The 25682-nt window shown below is 38.8% G+C and overlaps 2 protein-coding genes across 6 annotated transcripts in view; both read right to left on the bottom strand.

The window, feature by feature from the left end:
• Window positions 1–6: 6 nt before the first annotated feature.
• Fer2 (basic helix-loop-helix domain-containing Fer2) lies at window positions 7–12014 on the bottom strand. 4 transcript variants are annotated; one of them, XM_074103807.1, is made up of 6 exons: window positions 11887–12014; window positions 9386–9558; window positions 6425–6545; window positions 4968–5088; window positions 3322–3412; window positions 7–1958 (listed from the first exon to the last, which is right to left on the bottom strand). In XM_074103807.1, the coding sequence occupies exons 1-6, from the start codon at window positions 11937–11939 to the stop codon at window positions 1840–1842; spliced, it is 678 nt and encodes a 225-aa protein (XP_073959908.1). In that variant the 5' UTR covers window positions 11940–12014; the 3' UTR covers window positions 7–1839. The 4 variants fall into 4 exon arrangements, with proteins under 4 accessions (XP_073959908.1, XP_073959913.1, XP_073959920.1 ...); XM_074103812.1 differs by having other exon boundaries at window positions 4968–5085; XM_074103819.1 differs by having other exon boundaries at window positions 6440–6545.
• Window positions 12015–18942: 6928 nt separating this feature from the next.
• LOC141434173 (peptide transporter family 1-like) overlaps window positions 18943–25682 on the bottom strand; it is a 69944-nt gene continuing 63204 nt past the window's right edge. For both annotated transcript variants that reach the window (XM_074096531.1, XM_074096529.1), the window contains 2 exons: window positions 19656–19892; window positions 18943–19170 (listed from right to left, as the gene is read on the bottom strand). In XM_074096531.1, coding sequence (XP_073952632.1) covers window positions 19003–19170; window positions 19656–19892 — 405 coding nt within the window. In that variant the 3' untranslated portion in view covers window positions 18943–19002. The remainder of the gene's footprint in view (window positions 19171–19655; window positions 19893–25682) is intronic.

Below are 25682 nucleotides of genomic sequence, written 5' to 3'. Positions count from 1 at the left end.
AAAATAACCATGCGTAGCATATGTATTTCGGTCACTCTCATATTATCGTGCACCTGTCTCATTACCGTACCGCTTTTTTTTTTCATTCAAAAGCGAAACGACACTGAGACTGTGCACATCTAGAAAAAGGATGGCTGCTATTTACATTTAGGTATCTGTGCACTCAAGTCTAATTAACGTGGCACAAGTGCGGGAAAAAATTAGTACGTAATTAGACAGGTGCACAGTAAAATGAGAATGGCCGATTTGTCTTCTTGACCATCGATTTAAGAAAGTAATCAAAATTTACCCTTATTTTGAATCATTAATTTATTTTCTCCAAATGTAATAAAATAAATGAAAGGCTACACATAGGATAAATATGAACATCAGATGTTTTTACATCATTTAAAAATATAATTAGTTTTATAGTCAAAACCCACTTTGTACCTACATGGCTACATACCTAAATGAGGTGACGTCGAAGTCAAAAATAAAATCTTTAAATTAAAAATAAAATATTTTTATTTTACTGCAGACTAACCTATGTTTTTAAATAAATATAATATTGCACTTTCAACATATCTTAATACATATGTATCTATCTACTTAAGTACAATTTTAAGTCTGATTTAAATCTACTATTAGATAAGTTTAATCCGAGTGCATTGCGTAAATCATAGCTAAAAGATACATTTTTTTAACAAAAACGTAATTCACAGATTTTTGACTGAGCAATAAGTTCTTGTTGACTAGATCATAGGAACTAAATTTTCTTCACATTTATTACACTTTACCAACTCTGAAAATGCATATTGAAGCACAAAATTACAATCAATAAACAGTCATTTTGTTAAAGTTTTTCTGCTGAACGTATCTAGTCGTCGAACCATGCGTCTACGTCGTGCCTTACCGTTCTTATTAACCTACTTGTTTTGCTGATTGTCACAATCGGGATGTTGACTCCACCAATCAACTGACGTACTTTTTATGAGCTGTCAAAACACAATACGGTATTTGACTATTTTGTATATGTTTTATAAATTAAAACCACACAATGCATGTTATCGAATAGAAAAAACAATTTTTAAGCTACCTTTACAAATAACAAAGTTATAAAGGTTTGAAATTCAAGATTAGACAGAAAAAGACATACTGGCATGTGACGTCACACGCCAGTACCGCCATACTTGCTGCATAGAGAAAAGCGTTTGAGAAAGATACAGGTATATAGATTTTTCAAAAAATCACTATAAATCCAATTTTCAACCGATTTAATTTTTCTCTTTGCTAAACACTATCTGTTTATCTATATTTTCATAATAATATTAAGATATGGCAAAATCAGGAGTTGTCAAATACCGTATTCGTATTCTCCCATAGAGTTTGAATGGAAATAGCAACATATGACGTCACTTGTTCGCCAACTCAATCAACACTATTTTATTTGTTTTAAAGCAACAAAAAACTTCACAACGTTACACTCAACCTAGGTGTGATTTGTGAACATAAAATTAAGATTATAAATTAGAAGCAAAACTCTAATAGGTAAGATACGTTTACGAGTCCGTATACGAGTTTTGCTTCAGTATTTATTCTAGTGGCTTAACTACACATTTAACAACCTGCCTTACTCAGGTTCTCACTTCTCCCATAACGCTGGACATTAATACATTAAGAACAATATTATAAACTGGGAAACAGTCAATACCTACATCTACGTCTATAAAAAATACCTAAGTATTTATTTATACTTATACAATATGGAAGAAAACATTTTTTTAGTAGGTAGAAACCCACCATAAACATACAAAAGACTACAAAATCCAAATATTTATAAACAAGAACGACCGTGTAGCCCTAGTTATGAGAGTATTGTAGACTATCAGAACCAAGAGCAAGTGATGTGAGTACGCTGCGGCGCTGAGGGTTTACTCCCAGATTCTCCCAATTGATCCAGGATAACCTAGCGGTCAAATCTGAAAAGAAAGACCGATGTTAAGATAGCGGGTGTTAAGGTACAATTTTAAGACAGGCTGCAGACCGCAATCTGCAACCGCAGACTGCAAGCGGCACCACTGGTTTGTAATGAATCTCTACGAAAGCCATTTCGATTCCGAGCGACAGACTGCAGTGCGGGCAGTCGCAGTCCGCAGTGCCGCCTGCGGCTGCGGTCTGCAGCCCGTCGGACTTGTACCTTTAGAAGCCCATCTTGCCCATGCCCCGCTGTCTGGCCACTATCGACCTTTAACCTGGTGTTTATTTGATTTTGAGTGATTCCGAACTGTTGCAAATTGAAAACCGAAAATTCATATAAGGGCGACTCTCAAATCAAATGAAGTCATCATCTATTTAAATAAATGATAGTACATAATAATAATGGCTAGTAGGCATTTCTAATTAATTTAGGCTAGGAAACTGATGGATGACTCTCCAAACTAACTCCACTCTAGAGCCCCCGCAGACCGTAGACTTTCTATCTAAGCTGTATAAATATGTACCTTTGCAACTTTGCAAGATAGCGCACACAATATTTATTTATAAGCTTTAAGCTTTAAGAATTATAAATTGACTGCACAGAAAGACATCAGCGGGACAGTATTTCACAAAAGACAGAATAATGACTGTGGTATCTTTGTTTTTATTTAGTACCTAGTCTAATTGAATTTCACCAAGAAAAACTAATTTAAAGAAATGGTCAGATATACACAAGTATAACACCAGAAATAAAGAAAAATTGTATGTACCAAAATCAAAGTTAAGAAAAACATTTAAACAGGGTTTACCGCTTAAAATAAGTTTGTATAATTCAATACCATTGGAAATTACTTCATTAGATATGAATAGGTTTAAGAGCAAATTAAAGCAGTTTTTCGAATTAAATCCACTGTATTCAGTAAATGAGTTCACGGACTTGATTAAAGAAAAGTCCAAATCTGATGTACTGAAATTGTTTAAGTACTTAGATTAAGAGTTTGCAATGCATGTAATTAGTTGTAATGACTTGCTAAATGTGACTGATGTTACTTGGCCAAATAAATGAATATGAATAAAATATGAATATACTGATTAAGGCCGTCATGCAGGAAAAAATAAATCTAGATTTAGTAGTTAATCCAGGCTTAAAGCTTGACAGTTCCATACAATTTGAAACTACTAAACTGAGCTTAACGCTAACTCGAGATTTATGTGTTTCCTGCAAGTGGGCCTAAGAGCCCAACTAAACTACCTATATCGGCATATAGAATGTGCGGTCTGCGGGGGCTCTAACTCTACATAATATAAACTGTCTCTTCGAGCCTTATCCGACATATTTTTGGTGATTCAAGCAGGTAAACATACCGCTTGTGTTCCAGTGCGCTCTATCTGCCTTGATTTCGCCACGTAAACATTTTTCCACATAAGTCAATGGATCATAATCGGCATCCAATACCTGTGAAAAAGAATAAGCATTTTTAGGGTTCCGTAGTAATTTTGGGTGTTCCCCATACTTAGAACTGAAACTCGAATTTTTTTCCATCAAACCCATACGTGTGGGGTAGGTATCTATGGATAGGTCTTCAAAAATGGTATTGAAGTTTCTAGTATACATTTTTTTCTAAAGTGAATAGTTTGCGCGAGAGATACTTCCAAAGTGGTAAAATGTGTGTCCCCCCCCTGTAACTTCTAAAATAAGAGAATGATAAAACTAAAAAAAATATATGATGTACATTACCATGCAAACTTCCACCGAAAATTGGTTTGAACGAGATCTAGTAAGTAGTTTTTTTAATACGTTATAAATCGTAAACTGCAATTAACCTTTCATTCAATCAACTATAAAAATAACTCAAATATAAAAAAAATGTGTACGGAATCCTCGGTGCGTGGGTCCGACTCGCACTTGCCCGGTTTTTTATTCAATCAAGCGAGTTGCAAGTAACTTCGTATAAAGGTCTTATAGGTACCTACTACGAAGTGAAGGGTCCACGGAAAGAACATGTCTAGTCACCTAAGCAACTTTTTGAGTTATAGCGGTTTGAAAGTCAGTCATCCCAAACAATTACTATGGTTACCATTTCTTTAAAAGTGAAATATATGCTTTCAGATATCCTTAATTCAATGGTAAGTCATAGTACTTTGCGACAATTTTAAAAAAAGGTGACTGACATGTTCTTTCCGACCCGTCGACCCTTCAAGTGCCAAATTCGAACATCGTATCTTGATCTTGCCGTCCCGCTGACGCTTATATCACTTAATACGAAAGTGAGAGGGACGGTACGATACGAACATCTATTTTCGAATTTCGCAGTAGTTTGAGTGCTTCGGTTGATTAGAATTGACCAAGAAGCTCAGGTTTAAGTAGGTCTACTTACGAGTATGTAAGCAAAACTAGAACCAACTCTCAGAACAGTCAATAACTTGACTACTTACCTAAATATTTACCTCATGTTATGTGTAAATCACACTTCGCCAAAATGCATATTGAACGCTTACATAATTATGGTTTATTTTTAAAATATAAACGTGGATGGTACAATGCTTTGCGTACGTGAACATGCTTTCTTTTCTACTCGAAAAAAAATCGGATGACCTTCAGGGCGGCTACTACGAAATTTGAAAATCGAAGTTCGTATCGTACCTACCGTCCTTTTCACTCTCGTATTAAATACCAGCGTCAGCGGGACGGTAACATACCTACGATGTTAGAATTTTGCACTTCGTAGTATAGGGCCGTTCATATTCGAATTTCAAAAACTTTTGCCATTCGTTTAAGGGAAAAAGCATTTTTCCACGCTGATTTTGAAAGAGACAGCCAGCCTTAGCGAGGCAGTGAGATAATAAAACTAAAGTTATACTTTTTAATAAGTAGGCATTCGACTTATATTTTGGTACAGATATTTAGTTTCCATGACAATGCAGATACACTCATCAAAAAACACAGTCAGCAAAAAAAGCTAGTATGAAAAAAAGGTTTTTTTTTTTGCAAAAAAATATTATATACGAACCTCCCTGAGTAGAGCGATGTAGGCAATAGCAAGCCGTAGCGTGTCGATCTTGCTAAGACGCTTCTCGTAGGGGAACGTCGGCACGTGCACGCGCAGCTCGTCGAACGCCGAGTTTATACTGCTAAAGACACAACGACACACACACATTTTAGCAATATTTATTACTATAGCCTTTACCCGTGACTTCACGGCTCGCATGAACTACTGGGTCTGGCAGTTCAATTGCAATTCCCGGAAATTTAGAATCCTGAGCGCATTGGCAAAAATTATTGGGCTGTCACGTTGCATGACAAATATTTGTGTAAATTTCATACTTAGGTATCTCTAGGCGTGTTATTCGCTAAATCTAGCTACACACTAAATTGTATCCAAATCCGCTACACACATACAACGTACCTAAATACCAAACTTTCGCATTGGGGTGCGTGCCCAAACGCGATAATTTGAAATAAATAATTGACTGTTGAAAAAGAACATCAATAAACGTTAAATTTAAAATCCATACTGAAATATCTTGTAAAATTACAAGTTGGCTAAACTTTCGGAATAAGCTCATACCATAGTAGTTATTAAGAGTTATCCTAATTTACATTCACTGGAAATTCTAGGCTTTTTTTCACACGGACTAGCTAGCTAGGTACATAAGGTGATGAAATCTATGTTAAAAAATTTAATAGCAGACAGCAAATCAAAACTAAATTTAAAAGAAAATTATAAATTGCATCAAAAACAGTAACGTTAAGCAGGACTGAATCAAAAATATCTGAGTCGGAAAGACAGAGGTTCAAATATATATTTTTTTGCGATTTAACGTCAAATTTTATTGCAGGACCATAATCAAGTAGGTACCTATACCTATTCATTTTATTTTAACTAGACCTCAACAAAGTAAGCCGAATCAGAGCTTTCCTGAGGGTAGAGCAAGTAGAGCGGCCGCCCCAGGGCCTAGCTAGAGAGGAGCACCAAAATCACGGGGTACCAAATTTTTATCGCGACTTTTGAGCGGCGAAACATCCTGGCTCCAACCCGATCAAAGGCTAAGGTCGGCGCGGGCCTAAGTGACTATATATGGTATTTCGGCCAATCAACACTACACTAACAATAGTGTTCCTTGTTGATGGTAATGTCTCCTGGGCTGAGTCACTATTAATAGTATAATTTTATGGGATAGAAATCAACTAAAAGTTGGGAGTTGTGACAGTTTCAAGGCAATTTCTTCTTGGCTATCTCTTAAGCATGTTGTAGTACATTGCAAATTTTCTAAGCAAGTGTATCATCTCATCACTATTGTCTCCTAAGTGACGCGACAGAATAACAACACTTAAACCAAAAAACCAAATAAACCATTCTTATTCTTACTTCGGCAAAATTTGATTAACCCGTTTACAGGCTTATCATTCGAAAAAAGCGTTACTTCAATACAAAGCGTGAACATAATTTGTGCAAACAAAGGCTACCCATTGGGGCCGGACCTCAGCATCCGTCGGCGCTCGCGCACGTTGGCTGCCGCGCGCTGCACGCGGTACGGCGAGCCGCCGCACTGGTACTCAGGCTCCACTGACGCCTCTAGCAGCACCTCTGGGGAACAACTGACAGGTTAAACTGGTATAATTTGACTGAAGTTCGAGTTACTTTGACTGAAGACCAATCTAAATGTTTTCCAGATTTTTTATCGTAGTGGAAATATTTTTGCAATAAGTATATATACGAGTAAATAGATGGTCAAAGTGTATCGCGTCAAATACGTGAGGCGTGACTGCATTGTTCTTGAATATCTATAAAAACGTTTACAGTTCAGTTCTGACAACTAACCTAAGTTAGGCTACTAATTTACTACAACTGCTATTAATTTAAAACATTCTCGTTTTGTGTCTTTACGTTGGTATATTCTATTTGTTCTAACATGATTCAAATGACAAATGCCAAACTGATGGAACTAGAGTCCTTCCTACCGTTACGCAAACTATTACTACAAATAAGAGATCTATCAATTTTTAAACAAGTTCCAATCAAATGAATATGTCGCTAAAGTCGAACTTTCAAGTTGACAGACACGTCTATTGGCATTATTGTTTTATTGCAAACGATATCAACTTTAGGGTGGTAGACCCACATATTTGGCTGATGGTGCTTAGTGCTAAAAGTGGCAATAGATAGCATTATTTGTTAGTTTAAACGTAACGCTATCGAACTGAAAGTTTTATTTGAATTTTAAAATATAATTTATTTAACACTTGGAGTGCCACTTTCCGACTCTGACGAACAATCTTGCAAATTAATAATAAGTTCGTTTATTTTACCGCTTTTATTTTTACCGATAACCCTCAGCTCTATAGGTTTCTATACAAGTAGCCTGTGGGTGAACTACACGCAGAAACAGTACAGCGCCTTGCGAGTCCAATATTATAATAATGCATTTGGGATGCTGATGGGGCCTGGGGCTGCCTCGCTACGCAGTGCGTCAGCAACGTTCGCGGAGGCGCGCGTGGATAGTTTCTCTGCCATCATGCGCAAAAGAGCTGCCTCACTGCTTTGCAGGGTGACGGCCAGCGCCAACAGCATCCTAGCAATGTTTGCCGGCAGGTTGGATGGAGTGTACCTATCTCAACCACTGCAGTGCGCTTCATATAATTAGGCAGTAATGCATACTAACACTAGACGTAAGGAAACTATATACTAACTACTAACTCTGACATGTAATTACTTTATTTTGATATTGATTATGTAATTTAAAATATTGTTGTCTTGTTAATATGAAGCCTTGAGTTTTGAAATAAATATTATTGTTATTATAGACCCGGAGATGGTGACACAAAATATTAGATCATTTGTACCAGTATGGCAGTTCTTCAGGGGTCTTATTACGGAATGACAAAAAGAAAATGATGGTCATAGCGCTGGTACCGGCGGCCCAATCGCGTGGGCGTTAATAGAACGTGTCGGATAAATAACGAAAATCGAACGATTTGTTCCACAAAAATGCTTGTATTTCCGATAGTCGATAAAAAAAGATGTAGGTGGTAGCGTAATGCCACATTTCTCCGGTGTGACTTACTACAGCCCGCCATACCGACGCGAATACATTAATAAAAAAAAATTCAACCATTGGCTCGAGGCTAATTTTTGCATTTTTTAAAGAAGGAGGGTTATTTGACATTACTTAATTAGACCCCTGAAGAACCGCCATACTGGTACAAATGATCTAATATTTTGTGTAACCATCTCCGGGTCTACTAGCAATTGCGGCCTATTGAAACAGCATTGTAAGGGCGTTTATTAAAGATTTATATAGGGCGTTTATTAAGGTAATATAACACAGTGCCTACGCAGTAACTTAACAATTTGTTAGCAAATTTGAGTTCAAATATTCGAACAATCAGCAGTTTTAATAGGATTCCATTTTTTCAAGCATTATATCTGTTGGAAAAAATAAAAAAATTGTTACCGTCTCACAAAGGTACATAAATCATGTGTCATTTGAATCATCTTAGAACAAATAGAGTATAGTGTAAATCTCATTGATGCATAGAATAAAATAAAAAAAGTCTTCACTATAAGAATCGGGGTTAAGTTTTTAAATTGACGCACCTTTTCAAACCTTTGCGTATTGCATAATTTACTTATTTGGTTACAAAATTAATGTTTGAAAAATTTGCAATAGCCAAAGTGGAAGTTCTTTTGTTTATGTAGGTAGGTATTGGTAGGTATATTATTTTTCGGCTCAGTTTGTAGGGAATCATCGTTTAAAGTTGAGTTTGTGTGGTCAATAATTGTCTTACATCTAGTAGCGATTGTAGGTACCTAATAAACTGATTACTTACCTACGTTTGGTGGTGATACTGTAGGTAATTTAATAAAATAAATATCACGGGACTCTTAATACCATTTAACCCAAAGTAAGCAAAACTTGTGTTATATGGGTACCTATTAGGCAACGGCTAAACGTACTAAAATTAAAATAGACTGAAGACTCGAGAACAAACACGATATGATCGAACGCGAGACCTCAAGCTTCGTAGTCAAGTCTATTATATTTATAACCACTAGGCTATCCGGTCGTCAAAAATCTATGACAATTCTAAAAAGTATGCGCATTAATGGCAAGGAGAGGTATAAGTTGCGACATAGATTCGGAAAGAAAAGACAAACGATATCATTAATTGTGTCCTCTTATTAATTCTGTGGACGCACTGACAGCGGTGGCGGAGCAGTGCGGCGCGGCGCGGGTGCCGGTTTTAAGTCCGCATAGAATACAGTCAGTCCCACGTTTATTTCCCGCGCCGTATATAGAATATGACGGAGCCCTATCAATGTTAGCTCGAATTTTACAAGGGGTATCGCATTCGCGCCGCGCCTCACCGCTCCGCCGCCGTTGTCACCTTCAAGCTTTAAATGAGACTGGCATGGTAGAGACGCACCTGAATGCAGTTGGCGCGTGTGTTGGTGGACGTAAGCGGCTAGTGGTAGCTGCAGCCGGCTGCGCGCCGCCGCGTACACGCAGGACGGCAGTTCCGCACTCAGCGGCGTCTCGTCGTCGGAGCCGTCTGCGTACGCGAACTTCATGCCCGAGTAGTCCACGCGACGGGAGTCACTACACGTTTTGAAATAAGTCTTGAGATCCAGTTCGTCGGCTAAAGTGTCAGATCTCGTAACTCAATCCCCTGCCATTCGGTGGGTATGTGGCAATACTGGCAATACACAATGGTATTTTTACGGTTGTCATTTAAAAAATGGACGAATCGGCGGCCTTTTTTATGAAATCATTTTTAGGGTTCCGTAGTCAACTAGGAACTCTATAGTTTCGCCATGTCTGTCCGTCTGTCTGTCTGTCTGTCTGTCCGCGCTTAAGCTCAGAGACTGTTAGTACTATTATAGAAAGCTGTAATTTGGCATGAATATACATATCAGTCACGCCGACGAAGTGGTAGAATAAAAAACTAAAAAAAAAATTTTACGATTCCCTCCCATAGACGTAAAGTGGGAGTGTTTTTTTTTTTTACGACTAACCCTATAGTGTGGGGTATTGTTGTACTCGTATATAGGTCTTTTAAACCCATTGCGGGGTTGCTAAAACAATTTTTCGATTCAGTGACGAAATAATCAACTTTAAAGCGCAATTTTCATGAACCATAACCGCGGGCAAAAGCTAGTTACTCGATAATTTAAATAATATTTTCACCTCAGCACCTCAAACAGGCAGGTTTTGCTATGAGATATCAGTGAGCAAAATCGCATTTTGCTCACTCCGTGAGACAAAGTAACTTTTTAATTATTTTTTTTAAATGCTGAGTACAGTGTTGGGTCTACTCACTGAATTCCAAATATTTGAACTTTACTTTGATCTGTCATTTCACTTCAACTCGAAAAAAGCAAGAGATAGGATCAAATTTGTCGATTACAAACTTAAATTAAATTTTTGGTATTAAAAATATATCGAAATATTTCCAAAATGTAAATTTTCCCGATCTTTTAATAAAGTATGCAACCTCGTTGCACGAAAGCCGCTTCTCTTGTTTTTTTTATAAAAGAATTCCATATACTGCCTCTACAGTATTTATAATCATTATGTGTTAAATTGAATGATTTTTTAACAAATCTATTTATGTTTATGTAATAGAAATCTTAATAAAAATCATATTTAAAGGTTTAATTGTTCAACCTTTTCAATTACCCCGAGATGAGGCTTTTTGCAGTATTAAAAAAATAAGTGTGACATTAGTACAAGAAGTTAAGATTGCATGTTATGAGTATGCGATTTGTATTGTAGCTACTGGACTCTTTTTATGGTTTTAAATGTAATTATTATATTTGATAATAATCGGATTCTATTTTAAAAAAATGTGCTTGTTTTGTAAACAGGTAGGTATATGTGGTTTTATTCTTATGTTACATTTAAATTATGTTCTCGCTGCTGAGGTGAAAAATTGTATGTGTCACACGAGACCAAAGTTTTTTTGCATCTCGTGTATTTCAATCCCTTGCTGATCTCAGGATTCTAACCTAGAATCACTCGCTAACGCTCGTGATTCAATTATAGAATCCTTCGCTTACTCGGGATTCAAAATCAACACTCGCAACAAAAAACAACTTTGCTCTCTTGTTGCACAAATAACTATTTTCTACTTCGACGCTTTTTCCGCCTTTCTTGACTCGACAATGATGAAAGTATTGAGTACGTTTCATGTGGGTCATCATCATCATCATCATCCCAGCCTATATACGTCCCACTGATGGGCACAGGCCTCCTCTCAGATCAAGAGGGCTTGGGCCATAGTTCCCACGCGGGCCCAGTGCGGATTGGGAACTTCGCTCGCACCATTGAATCGCTTCGCAGGTTTGTGCAGGTTTCCTCACGATGTTTTCCTTGACCGCAAAGCTCGTGGTAAATTTCAAATGTAATTCCGCACATGAATTTCGAAAAACTCAGAGGTGCGAGCCGGGGTTCGAACCCACGACCCTCTGCTTGAGAGGCGATAGGTCAAACCACTAGGCCACCACGGCTCCAACAAACATCGTCGTTTGTTTCATGTGGGTAGTTCAATTGAATATTTAGTATTTCTATACATTCAATATTCATGTATTAAAAAATCGAAAAACAAGGGCTTGCTGTATTTTTAGTAAAACATCAACATCTAAATATCTACATGTCACGAAAATGAAATAAGGAATATTAAAAAATATTATAAATGTACCTACCTACCTAAGTTCTGCACGAAACAAAAAAAGTCAAAACACTATTCATATTGCTCTTACGAAATTACTCATCCCTCTACTAAAACATAATCAATAAGTAAGTACCTACCTAGCTGATATAATCTAAAACAAAGAAGACAGAGAAGAGAACAAAAGCTGCATACAGATATAGATATATGGATATGTAGGTAAGCTATATTGGTTTTTAGAAATACTGTAGACCTACCTTAGCGGTGGAGAAGTTGATGAGTCCGCGATCTGGGTCCTCGTTCCTGACATAATTTAAATTATAAACACTATGTGAGACATTCACTGATGGGACTATCCGGGAAGCACTGACTGCGACGGTACAGAATCGGTGTGAGCCCGTACTAAACGAGAACATTATTTTATAGTACAAGGGGTGGCTCTTCTGTCATTTGGCGGATAGGGGGTTGCTAAACCGTTAAAGTGACTTCAGCGCTTACGATCTAACATATAAAGTTGATTTGCGTGTGATGGTCATTGTCGCCGCCACCCCTAAAGAGGGTGTTGCTATTGTAAGCTTAGACAGAATGGGCGGAGTTTACCACGATTGTAGAGCAAACGTATGTAAGTGATAATATACTGATAATTTAATTTATTTTAACAAAAATTTCTGTTTGAATAATTATATTGTTACTTAACCCTTTTTCCCTCATCTTTCCCATTCTACGAACTATTAAGCCGTAAGTACTAGTAACAAATTTGAGATGTATGTCGGTCATGCCAGAGGTCTAACGCACTTGGAATGAAAATCATTTTCACCATTTATTTCTATCACAATCACAAGGTATTTAAGACTTATAAGACGAGGGTAGAGAGAGAGATGATGAATGTGATCGGTTAGTTAGACAAAACAATACATACGGCCTCTGGTCTGCAAATACAGGCGTGGCCCGTTATATTCAATGTTAGATTTGACTTTTTTGACATTATGCAATACTAGTGAATTATTTTTTATCACCGCACATAGGCACTGGTATATAGTAAGTATGTCAAATTTACAAGGAAAACTGTAACGGCTAAGTTTGCTCGAGAATAATTACTACACCTAAACTTGGAAAATTCCGTACAAAATATGAAACACACACAAACATCACGCCTTTTTTCCCAAATGGTGTAGGCAGAGCACACGAAACGTTACCGCTTCGGAGCCACTTTTAGCAATTTTAGTTAGGTTTTAGGTTTGACAAAAACGGTACAATAGTGACAGCAGGTTTCTAGCCTACGGTATACCTAAACCTACCTCAGTCGCCTCTTACGACATCCACGGAAGAAATGGAGAGGTATAATTCTAACCCCACACCACACGGGTAAAATATGAAATCCTTAGAAAAATATAAATTGATTTTTTGTAACGGCTACGGAACCCTATCTTAGGCGTGTCCGACATGCTCTTGGTCGTTTTTTTTTAAATCGGGTCTTCCGGAAAAGACAGCTTGTCTCATAGACGCATCCGTCGACTACTTCGACCTCAACTACGGGAATAGGTTCTAATCTAGGCTTCATTTCCTCTCTCACCATGCTTAAGTATGAGATCCACATTATTAAAAGGTATAAGAAGTAGATACCTATTTACCTACCAACTTTGTTAAAATTATGAAGGCTGTATTTCCGTTCAGCTTCTATTCTTAAGGATACAGCTCATTTAGTGCTTGCGCCCGGCAGCCGACCAGCACCGCCTCGACTTTCGGCGTCCACTCATTGTCGACAGGTGGTCCACGCGCGGACCATCGTGACGCCCATACTGAGTGTATGAAAAAAACGTCACACAACTGAATTTTTTGGGACATTTTTTTAAACTATCTGAATCGTGTCCTCTTTATTAGATATGTGAAGGATAAACCTTTTTATTTCCAAAATTTAAAAAACTTAAGGTAGTATAATACTACATACACACCATTGATTTTCTTTACAGATTGTACAGGTTTCCTCACGATGATTTCCTTCATCGTAAAGCTCGTGGCAAATTACCAATAAAATTTAGCACATGAATTTCGAAAAACTCCAGGTGCGCGCTCGAGCTTTGAAAACATGGCTTTCTGCTCGAGAGGCCATAGGCCAAACCACTGGGCCACCACGGTTTTTTTAATTATTATTTGGTTACCGTCTTTTCCACAGAGCTGGTGTTCCAGGGAGGCGGCGCTATGGATCGATACCCAGCAGACTTTCCCATTGGTGGACGCGATTGTGTTTTTGACAGCTCTGCCATGAAATACACTTCAATGACGCCGGTTTGTGTTTAATGGGAAAAACTCTTGAGGGAAATATAAATCCTTCGTAGCATTCGAGAAATATGTTCCATTTTTTGATTTTGTTGATTTTCATATGTATTTTAATAAATGTTCATTAAGCCACTCGTGGGGCAGTACCTACAATTTTGAAAGATTTAATATTTTTCAATTAGTAATTTCGAATGGTTTTTAAATAAAAATAATCAATCTATTAAAACATTTCCTCTTCAAAGCTCAATTCCCGTGAAGTGCACTTTTCGCTATGTCACTGAGTCATTAGTCATTATAGTTTTCTTATCAGTCAATGAAATCAGTTTTTTCTTATCAGTCAATGAAATCAGTCAGATGACCGGATGGCCAAGTGGTTGGAGAACCTGACTACGAAGCTTGAGGTCCCGGGTTCGATTCCCGGCCGGGGCAGATATTTGTGTGAATAACACGAATGTTTGTTCTCGGGTCTTGGATGTTTAATATGTATTTAAGTATGTATTAATCTATATAATTATGTTTATCCGTTGCCTAGTATCCATAGTACAAGCTTTGCTTGGTTTGGGACTAGGCCAATTGGTGTCAAGTGTCCCATGATATTTATTTATTTATTTATTTAATGATATGTCGCTTTAACATTTTCTATGAAAACATTCGACAAAGATGTCCCACTGCAGGGCACAGTGCTCCTCACAGAACGAGAGGGATTGGGCTGTAGTTCCCACGCGGACCCAGTGCGGATTGGGAAAAAGAACCACTTTGCTACACGACTGTTAGGTAGTTTTAAATTGGAGCAGGAAGACATTACGTAAGTAACAATAGTGATCCTATTATGATTGGTTTTTTGGAGTCTTTTTGTATTTTTGTTTCAACTCCAAATTTGTTACTGTTACGGGTATCCCGTGAAACCATATCGAAAATACAAACTGCGACATGGATGCACAGAAAAACCAGAAAAAAAGACCAGCACTGGGAATCGAACCCAGGTCCTCAGCAATCCGTGCTGCGTGCTATAACCCTTACACCACTGCTGGACAGGAATCTAGACACGAATTTTTCCTATGCATACATATCTCACTGCTGCTGCTTAAGTTGCATAGTAGAAATAAGCAACCTGAGATATGTATGAATAGGAAAAACTGTCCAGCAGTGGTGTAGGGGCTATAGCACGCAGCACGGATTGCTCGATTCAGTGCTGGCCTCTTTTTCTGGTTTTTCTGTGCATCCATGTCTCAGTTTGTATTTTCGAAATAGTGATCCTAGTTTCTTCTCTATTAACTAAATAATTATCGTGAGATTTTTTTTTTAAATTCAAGCGAAACGAGAACAGCTTGTTAATGTCTAAAATACACACAACGGAACACTGTTTCATCATATTTATGTCGCAGTTAAAGGGGTCAAAACGATCTGCACCTATTAATTAGTAGGCAATTTTGGCAAGGGATATAATTTGTAGGTAATTTCGGAAGTCGTGCCCAGCCCGGGTTAGTAATTGATTTGTCGCGGCTGCGCTTGCGCCACGCGCCGCCACGCGCGCCCCGCCCCCTCGGCATACTTCATGGACGCGTGAGATCTCTTGTTGAATGTGCGATACAGATTCTGAGTGTTGTTGAACGCATGTGTGCACAACTGAGTTCACGGTTGACAACACTGTTGATTGCTCTGACGGATGTTACCACGGTCTGTGGAATGGAGCTTTTCATACCTATTTGGAACAAACTTGTACTTAAGTAGGTATCTGCTGTTACTCGATATAATAGGTATATCATTCCGGGAATGGGTAGTCAAATATGTGGTGTACGCAGAATATATATTTACCTGATTGATTTTCTTGTTCTAGGTGCAAGGTCAGTATTGAACCCAAAACTTTCCACAAGAAAAAGGGTAGGTTCAATCCATACGGCGTTGAACGACTCTGTCGTTTAACCTTTAATTAGGCTACCACGGAAAACTCCCTCTTACCTATCACCGAGAAAGGTAATCATACAGTTGTTTGTTCAATTAGTTTAAATAAAAAATCTGTGGTTAAAAACGTCGCATGGGAAAGCAATCACAATAGGTCCTACCAAACAACATACTTTTAAGCTACAAAATCTGATTGACATTTTAATGCAGCCATTTAAAGCAAACACTCCCCAGTTAATTTTCACATGAGTCTTATAAAGTCTTACCCAAGCCAAGTTCGGTTTGATTCGGTTGGATTTGGTTAATTTATTTATTTGCGTGCATATGGTCTGGTCGGGATTATCCGGCGAGTGGGTGCACGTGGTCCGGCGCGGGCGGCGCCGCGTGTCCGCCACGCGCGCGCGCGCGCGGTTCAAAGTGCCTGGAACATGTACCGACGCCTTCGCAAAAACTGTTTTTCTGACAATTAATTAATCCGTGTCATGAACTACATAGATACGAACACTGTCATTAAAATTCGTGGATTTTAAATCGAGCCCCATGTTTGATTTAATTACAAGCTTTTTTTAGTCGATTCCTGCTCAACGACCGGCAACCGACCTGTTCTCGAAATGAACTTTTTTATCCTCCGCAGGCTCATTTGAGCGAAATTATAGTGAATTATCGACACAAGTCTCACCGAAGTACGGTAAGCAAAATTATCTTAAGTACAGAGTACAGGTTTGGATTGGAGTCAATCGTCTCATGATGTTTATTTTTTATAATAGGTAGGTACTTATGTAGAAATCTAGTTCATCAATTGAAATTTTTAGTAAAGAAATTATATTACTACTAGTGTTAACTGCATTTCATCTATCATGTTCGAGTATTTGTGTAGATAGACAAAATAATGATCTACGGTGAATTGTGGTGATACCTCCTGGACTCGTCATGTCATGATCTTCTTAATACTTATTATATGTATCGCACAGACGTTGCTGTGGTAGACGGAAGGTAGCAGAGTTATTACTGTAGTTCATATAATGGTAAATTAATACCTATTAAATGGGTACTGGCATAAAATACCATAGAGGCTTTCTGCTTTCTAAATAAGTATGTATGTAGGTAGGTAATCAGTAACCTACGTAATCAGTAAGTTGAAACTTACTCAAACAAGTAGGTACTTACCCTACTACCTAAGTACGTTCATATCAATAATAGCATAAAAAATGCTCAACCCCAACCCGTATTTTGTTTCTGTTTGTTGTTTTAGAGCATTTATTATACGCAATTATCAACTAGTCGTCTGCAGGCTCTTTCATTATATTTGATGACACAGTTTTTCAAACTTTGTGATACGTTCACACGAAATTTAGCAACACATTATGATTGTACAGTCTCTTGTTATTGTAGTTTATACTTTTATTATTCTGAATCTTTAAGCTCATTAAAAATCTATATTTTAATAGTATCTTAGTCTTATATCGTTATAACTCATGTAACGAGGTAGGTACCATTCATTCAGGAAGACGGGTACCTATTGTAAATTTACCTCGAAAAGTAGAAAAACGAAAAAAGAGGGGGCAGGGGGCCACAGCGGCACTCCCAAAATTGTAATTGTATTATCTCTTTTAAAAACTTTAGCGAGCAGAGCACCGAACATGTTCTTTAGGCAACGCTAGGAATGAGAGAAGGTTAAGTTAGGTACGAGTATATCTGATGCAATACCTACTTTGTTAGTCATCACTTTCAAATTTTCAGGAACAACATCACTCCGAATGGTTGCATAGTCAATCACAGGCCTAAGTGATTCCCATATTGCTGTCAAAAAAAAAAACAAAAAAACAATCGTAAATAAGTGATAATCTTTTACGATATTATTTACTTAAACTGACATCTATCTACTAATACCTTCAAACGAGCAATTTTTGTGTATGTAAATCTTGTATAGAATCTCTGAATCGGCTCCAACGATTTCGATGAAATTTGGTATGTAGGGGTTTTTGTGGATGAAAAATCGACCTACCGTGGTTTTATAATCTCTGTGAAAACGCCCAGGGTAGAACATGTCTATGGGGGCAGAGATTATAAGAAAGTTTTAGAAGCATTGCTCCCGTTTATCCCGGGACGGTGAGGGTTGCGCGTGCGCCCCTTGCCCGCGGCTCGATGGGAACAACACACAAATTACCCAAAACCAATTGTATGATGTGTTCACGCCATTTAACTCGGCACATTCTGGTTTACAAGAGGTTTTCATGCTAGTGCGTGATTTTTATGAAGTATAATTTCGGGTTACATTTATTTAGAGTTCCTAACCAGGTACATTATAATATGTAGATAGATAAACATAAAATGGAGCTATCGGTCTATCAAGTATTTACACTAGAAACTCATTATGTAGTTACATATATAGGTCGTTATAATGAAATGGAGGCCATTAAATAGTTCCTAAAATTTCCTTAATCCATTTCAAAGATTCAATAACATTTTACCCGACTGCACGAGGGAGGGTAATGTTTTTCGAGCGTATGTATGTACGTGTATTTCTTTAGCCCTCTCTGTAGCCTAAACGGCTAGACGGATTATAACATAATCATTAGATTCGTCATTACTGTCGGCGTAGGGTCTATATTATTTCAATATGGCGGGAGAATAAAAAAAAGCCAACAGAGGGCATAATACAGGGCGGAGTTTCAGACTGTCTTTCCTTAGGCGCGGAGATATTTTATAGCGGAGAAACTATTGCGGAGTGGAGCAAAAAACGAATGCGGAGCGGATCAGCGGAGTTACGGCGGCGAGGTGCTAGACAGCGGAGCGGGGCGAAAAAGTGTAGCGGAGCGGAGTTGCGGACTGTTTTTCCATTCGCGGATTTCTCGGAGCTTCAACGCTTCCCCGCTCTCCGCTGAGTCGCTCCGCTCCGGTCGGCAGCCTTATATAAGTTATTTTATTCTTTGACGCAGTCCCAGATGCGCAAACTAAACTTTGCCGTGTATAATCCACCATTGTCTTCGGATCTTTGACTCACCTAAGGAATTTTAAACGTTATTTGTGTTAGTACATTTACAAATAAACTGTGTGACATTGTCAAAAGCGTGTAATATGCATATGCATAGCTACCTCCCCGTGCAGTATTTTCTGGAAATGAAACAATGGGGTCCGTTAACAAAAAAATTTAATAATATTTTATACACATATATACAGAATCTTCACAAGGATCAATCAATATCTTTGATCGGTAACGTTTTCTCGGGCATCCTGATCTCCTCGACAGCCAGGTCTTCGGTACTAGAGCGGGGCCGCGCGTACTTGTACCGGAATGCCATCGAAGTAAATATCAGCATGTCGATCAGCATCAGACCCGCGAACAGGAAGAACTCCTTCCACTGGGTACAAGGAATAATGTCGTCAAATGAGAATAAAGAAGATGGAAGATGGACTAGGATAGAGTCTAGATAGGACTATACACATACACATACACTACACTGGCTTAAACATAAGGTTTCGACAACACAAAGAACCTAAATGTTCAGCAAAAGATTTCGAGTAAGTACCTAGTTTTCTCTAGAATCTGTCTTAGCGAGGAATCGAAACATTAGAGCAAGGACCCGATTCTGGAACCTTTTTAAAAATATCATACAAAAACTAAAAACTAAAATCTGCGTTTGCAAATATTGGGTACCGCTGCAGCGCTGTAATTAATTTACTCGAGAAATATAAATTAAATATAACCAGCAATACACACACAGATATATAAACATTTTCCGAATGTTATATTCACGAGTGCGACTTTAAAGATATTGAGCACCTGAACTCTTTTAAAGTACCTAAGCCAATCATTAGCTAATGAAATTGCATCAAATAATCATACCTGCGCGTCCAAGAAGTTCCCTTCCACAATTAATACTACTATCAAGTTGCCGAAAGCTACAGTGAGCAGCCAAACGGACTGTAATACTGATTTCATGCTCGTCGGTGCCTGGGTGAAGGAGAATTCGAGCCCAGTCACCGAGAACATCACCTCTCCCATCGTCATCACGACGTATTGCGGCACCAGCCATAGTATGTGAACGCTGTTGGCTGGTGTGATCATCACCGGGTTTGCTACCTGAAATCATAAAAAAAATACTAAAACTGATACGAGTAGCCAATAATCAAACCATGCTTCAAACCGGGACATGTCCCGGCGTACCGGGACGTATGGCAACCGTATAATAGAGCGACTGCTCCTCTTGCTCTACCCCAGGGCCGGCGCTGTTTATGTTTATAGGATAGTTACCTACATAAATTGTTACTTGAGCCGTTTAATTTTTAGTTATACTCACCTGTTTTAAATTAATACTACAATCCTTAACATTCCGTGTTGAGAGGTCATATCATAATTACCTAAAGGGTCCACGGAAAGAACGTGTCTAGTCACCTAAGCAACTTTTTGAGTTATAGTGGTTTGAAAGTTAGTCCTCACGAACACTTACTATGGTTACCATTTATTTAAAAATAAAAAAATAGATTTCATATTGTTTTCAGATTATTTAATTCAGTTGTAAGTCATAGTACTTTGTGAGCTCTACATTTTGAGATTAAAATCCCAATTTTAAAAAAGAGGTGACTAGTGTTAGAAGGTGAAACTTATAAGGTTTACTGAAAAATCTTATTGGTTTCTCTTCTTGCGTTTCCTTCTTTTCGCGCCGAATCTGCACGTCCACAACTGTCAGTTTTCACTTCACGCGCTAGGGATGTACGTCGCTTCTAGTGATGTACTGTTGTACGAAACAGTCGACGCTTTCATAATAGTTCGGCCATCCTGACCCTGCCTTCGTCCCGAAGGCATCTTGAAAATTCAACATCGTCGTATTCTTTCTTCGAGTATTAGGCAGACAAATACCCCAGAGGCAAACAAAAGCCCCGAAGGCAGACAAAGGCCCTGAAGGCAAACAAAGACCCCGAAGGCATACAAAAGGCCCTGAAGGCAACCAAAGGCCCCGAAGGCAAACAAAGGCCCCGAAGGCAAATAAAAGGCCCTGAAGGCAACCAAAGGCCCCGAAGGCAAACAAAGGCCCCCGAAGGCAAATAAAAGGCCCCGAAGGCAAACAAAAGGCCCCAAAGGCAAACAAAGACCCCGGAGGCAAGCAAAGACCCCGGAGGCAAGCAAAGACCCTGGAGGCAAGCAAAGACCCCGGAGGCAGATATTAATCCTCATCAGAGGATGTCTCTTCTCGCTCACACCATTTCTTTATTTTGTCACGAGCGACAATACTCTTATAAACCTTTTTCCCCCTGCCGATTGCAGTGACTTCGTACCGATCATGTGGCAACATTGCAGTTATCTTATATGGTCCACCATATCTCGGGACCAATTTACCACTAGCAAGTCCAGGACGTAATATTCTCCGCTCCACCATAACTAACATTCCAACTGCTAATGGCTTTCCAACTCGATGAGTCTTATCATAGCGGGTCTTCATGCGCGTTGCATTTTCCTTCATTTTTTGGGCAGCCTCCTCTCTTAATGCTACAATATTTACAGTGGAACAGGTAGGCCCTTGTAGTTCACCTGGTAGACGTGGTCTTAGAGCACAAAGTAACTCCAATGGTGCCTTTCCTGTGCCTTGGCTTACAGTCGAGTTGATCCCAAGTTGGACTTTAGGCAAATAGGCATCCCAGCCTTTCTGTTCGTTACCCATGTGGGCTGTTAAAGAGTTTAAAATGGTCCGGTTCAGCCGTTCAACCTGTCCATTTGCACGAGGTGATGCCACCGCATTCAGCACATGCTTGATGCCAAGGTTTTCACAATATGTTTTAAAATCCTTACTCGTAAATGCAGAACCCCTGTCACTGATGATTCTCATTGGGTGACCAAAGATTTGACCTAGCTTCTGCAGAGCTGTTATGGCACCTTTAGTATTAGTGGTGGCAACAGCTTCCAGCCACACAAACTTGGTAAAACCATCAATGATAGCAAGTATATAACTTTTGCCATTACTCTTGCAAAATGGACCCAGGTGATCAATGTGTAAGGTGTGGAGGTACTGGTACCTTTTCAATGGGATGCAGCATGCCCACTTGTTTCCCAGGAGGCTTCTTTGTAAATTGGCAACCAATGCAGCTGGACACATATTTCGCTACAAATTTTCTCATCTGTGGGAACCAATATTTTGCTTGCACAGCCTCCAAACACTTTTCTAAACCGAGGTGTCCATTGTTGTCATGATAAGTTTTCATAATATGCCACTTGGCAGTCTTCGGCAACACTGGTATGTTTTTTCCATTTACAATTCGACATAAACATCCATTCACAATCTTGAAATCTTTTGTTAGACCTGTACTTTTGCCTTTATCACATTCCAATTCCAGCTTCAAATTCAGGATAAGGTTCTGGGTGTACTCATCTCCTGCTTGTAATGAGTCAATCAGATCCCTTTCTTCAATATGTCGTATCATAATAGGGTTGCGACTGAGTGCGTCAACATGTTGCATGGAAGTTCCCGGCCTGTGTTCAACTTCAAAACTAAACTCTTGGAGGTCCAGCCACCACCGTGCGATGCGTGGAGATAAGTCGCGTTTCGCCCATGCTAGACGTAGAGCTGAGCAGTCAGTTACTACTTTGAATTGGATACCAGTAACATACACCTTGAACTTCTCAATGCTGAACACAACAGCTAATGCTTCCAGCTCAAAACTGTGATACTTTTCCTCAGTTGCTGTGGTTTGTCTGCTAGCATATGCAACCACCTTCAACTCTCCTGATGGTTGTTTTTGGAAAAGCACACCTCCTAGTCCAATCTGTGAAGCATCCGTATGAATTTCTGTTTCACGATCCGGGTTATATATCACAAGTACTGGATCTGATGCAAGAATCTCTTTAAGTCTTTTCAAGGCTTCATCCTGCTGTGTACCCCAACACCATTCCATACTCTTCTTTGTAAGTTTAGTTAGTGGGCGAGCTATAGTAGCAAACCCCTTTATAAATTTTCTGAAATAGCTTGCCAAGCCCAAAAACTGGCGTACCTCATGCACATTTGTCGGTGTACCAAATTCCTTTACAGCAGATACTTTATGTTCAGACGGACGAATCCCTTCGCCAGATATTTTATGTCCCAAGTATTCCACTGTGTCAGTAAGAAAGGAACATTTGCTGCGTTTTAGTTTTATTCCAGCCTTGTCAACCAACTGAAGAACACTTCTGAGATTATCCATACAATCATCTGCATCTTTCCCCCACACTATCATGTCATCAATGTAAACTTCAGCACACTTGTGGATGACAGGTGCTAGTATCTCATTCATGGCACGCTGAAATACAGCTGGCGCATTGCATAGTCCAAAACTCATCATTCGGTACTGGTAGTGACCATCTGGTGTTACAAAGCCAGTGTAGGGTCTAGATGATTCTGCTATCTTAATCTGGTGATATCCATTTGCCAAGTCCAGGCAACAGTACACTGTCTGATCAACCAGCCTATCTAGTAAATCTTGAATTACAGGCATGGGGTATCTCTCCTTTTCCGTAATTTTATTTAATGATCTGTAGTCCACGCACATTCTATATCCCCCATCTTTTTTTTTTACCAATAAGACTGGACTTGAATAGGGTGATCGGGATTCTTCTATAATGTTTGCTTCCAATAATTCTGTTACTATATTTTTGATAATTCCCCTTTCATGAAATGATACTCGATAGGGTTTATAATTAATTACCTTTTCTTGAGTCAACTTTATTGTCATCTCCACCTCACAGTCTCCTAGCTCCATACTATCACCAGAGAAACAATGGTCAAACTGAAGTAAAAGGTCATGAAGGCACTCTATTTGCAAGGCTGTTAGGCCATCTCCAATTTTGGACTTCATGCATTCTGTCTTAGAGTCAGTCAGCATAGCTCGAGCTATGCATTCCTCTCTTTTTAGTTTCATAGATGTGTTCGTTTTATTTATAAGCTTTATAACAGCATTGCCATCTTGACCCTCTATCACTTCACTCACCACATCTCTCTCACATAATGGTTTTCTCTGCTCACTGTGTTTCAGCTCTAATAATCCACATACCACAGGGTCAGATCTGACAACAATTTTGTTTAGTCCTGGACTCAAGATAACGTCATCTTGTGGATATAACCTTACTTTTTCCAAGGCTTCACACAGCTCTATCAGTTCTAGGTTCATATCACGGTCACATATTAGCAGCTGAGTAGCAGTTTTTACCACCACAATATCTTCAGCCTCAGTAAAGGGTTGCCCTACCAATACATCAAAATCTTGAAGCTCATCTGGCACCACATAAAACTCACTATGTTTCTCAACACCATCAACTGCTAAAATCGCCTTTGTTACACCTAATGGCAGAATTGAGGCATCCCCATAACCTTTAATCACAATTGAATCACTGGGTGTGCATTCCAAGTTGACTTTATCACAATAACTTTTCTTCATAGTATTGCAAGAACTCCCAAAATCTATAAATCCATTTGTTGGAATTTTGTTTATCATAACCTTTTTAAAATACTTCTGATCAGAATCATCATCACATTTAGTTTTTATTTTCTTCACTAGTTTTTCTGTAGTACCAGATACAGCACGCCGCTTATAACACTCTTCAAATGAATGTCCTCTGAGCTTACAATGAGAACAGTGCTTTGTCTGATTTTTTTTCTTATAGCAAAAGTTTTCTGAATGTCCTTTCTTGTGACAGTATTGACATACACTGTCCCCTTTGTTCTTCGTAATTTTGCCACACACAATTGCCTTATGCCCTGGCTGGCCACATGAAAAACAATTAACAGGTCTCCGAGGTTGACCATTTGCTTGTGTTAACCGAGTCTGTCCTCCCAAATTAATTCGAGGTACTGTCACTTGTGGTAAGGTCGAATTGGGTTGCCCTAAATTAGTTAGTTCAGCCGTAGCAGTTTTAAGATTTGCTAGATATTTTAACAAGGTGGTGGTGTTATTACAGCCAGCTGATACAGCACCAACTTCCATTAATTTATCCCCAAGTGTTCCAATAATAGCTTCAGTTATCACATCGTCTGGTAGGTCACATGACATGCCTATGCCTAATTTTTCATAGTAGAATTTAATAAGATCTTCAGTAGGCTCTCTCAGTCTGTTCACAAGTTCCCTTATTTGAAACAATTTATTTTTGGTCATTGGAAATGCTTTAATTAGATTTATCTTCCATTCTTGCCAAGTAATATCATAAGCTGTCTGTCTTTCATACCAAGCCTTAGCATACCCTTTCAATTTCGAAGTACAGTTGCAAACAAGTGTCCTTTCATCCCACCCATGCATATTCGCAACACTCTCTAGATTTCTTATCCATTGTTCAATTGGTATCACCGAAGTTTCTGGATCAAATTCAGGAATAAAGTCATTTCTGCCCACATAGCGAACTACAGGTGCCACAGCTGCAGCTACACTGCTAGATGTGCTACTCTCCCTTACACCCTGGTTTGGGACCGCACTGCCTACAGATGTATTTGCACTATAATTGGTAATCTTTTCCCTTAAGTCCCGGACAATTGACTCTAAAGACTTTATGCGACCATCCTTTCTTTTCATATTTTTTTTGTATTTTATTCTTCTATACTGAGCTTCCTCTTCAGAGTCCACAGAGCTGGATACTGATCTATCCCTTTTATGACGACCCATTCTTTACTACTTAACACTGATTCTAGTCTTTTAGTTTTTTATTTTTATTTCACTTGCAGAGCGATAAAACACAGTCAGTCTCAATCAAAATAAGTAAGAAAAGTCAACATGAAACAATCTCACCGAGAATCAGGAAACAACTTATTCCACCGGAGCAATCTTACAGTCAGTAAGCAAGCCTTGCAGTCGTAATTTGGCTGCAACTCGCGCCCCCGACCGAGATACCGGCAGATAGGTACGACGGAGAGAAAATTAG

The sequence above is a fragment of the Choristoneura fumiferana genome, chromosome Z, assembly GCF_025370935.1.
Source record: "Choristoneura fumiferana chromosome Z, NRCan_CFum_1, whole genome shotgun sequence".
Lineage (NCBI taxonomy): Eukaryota > Metazoa > Arthropoda > Insecta > Lepidoptera > Tortricidae > Choristoneura > Choristoneura fumiferana.
This window is presented reverse-complemented; position numbering and strand designations above follow the sequence as displayed.

Bases quoted from the DNA above. Each gene is read 5' to 3' on its own strand.
- Fer2 (XM_074103807.1), bottom strand. From the start codon at position 11,939: ATGTCAGGAACGAGGACCCAGATCGCGGACTCATCAACTTCTCCACCG. The intron at 5,089-6,424 runs GTAGCCTTTGTT...TTGTGTCTTTAG, and splicing joins CTGAGGTCCGGCCCCAATGG to CAGTATAAACTCGGCGTTCG. The intron at 3,413-4,967 runs GTTCGTATATAA...TCTTTTTCACAG, and splicing joins ACATCGCTCTACTCAGGGAG to GTATTGGATGCCGATTATGA.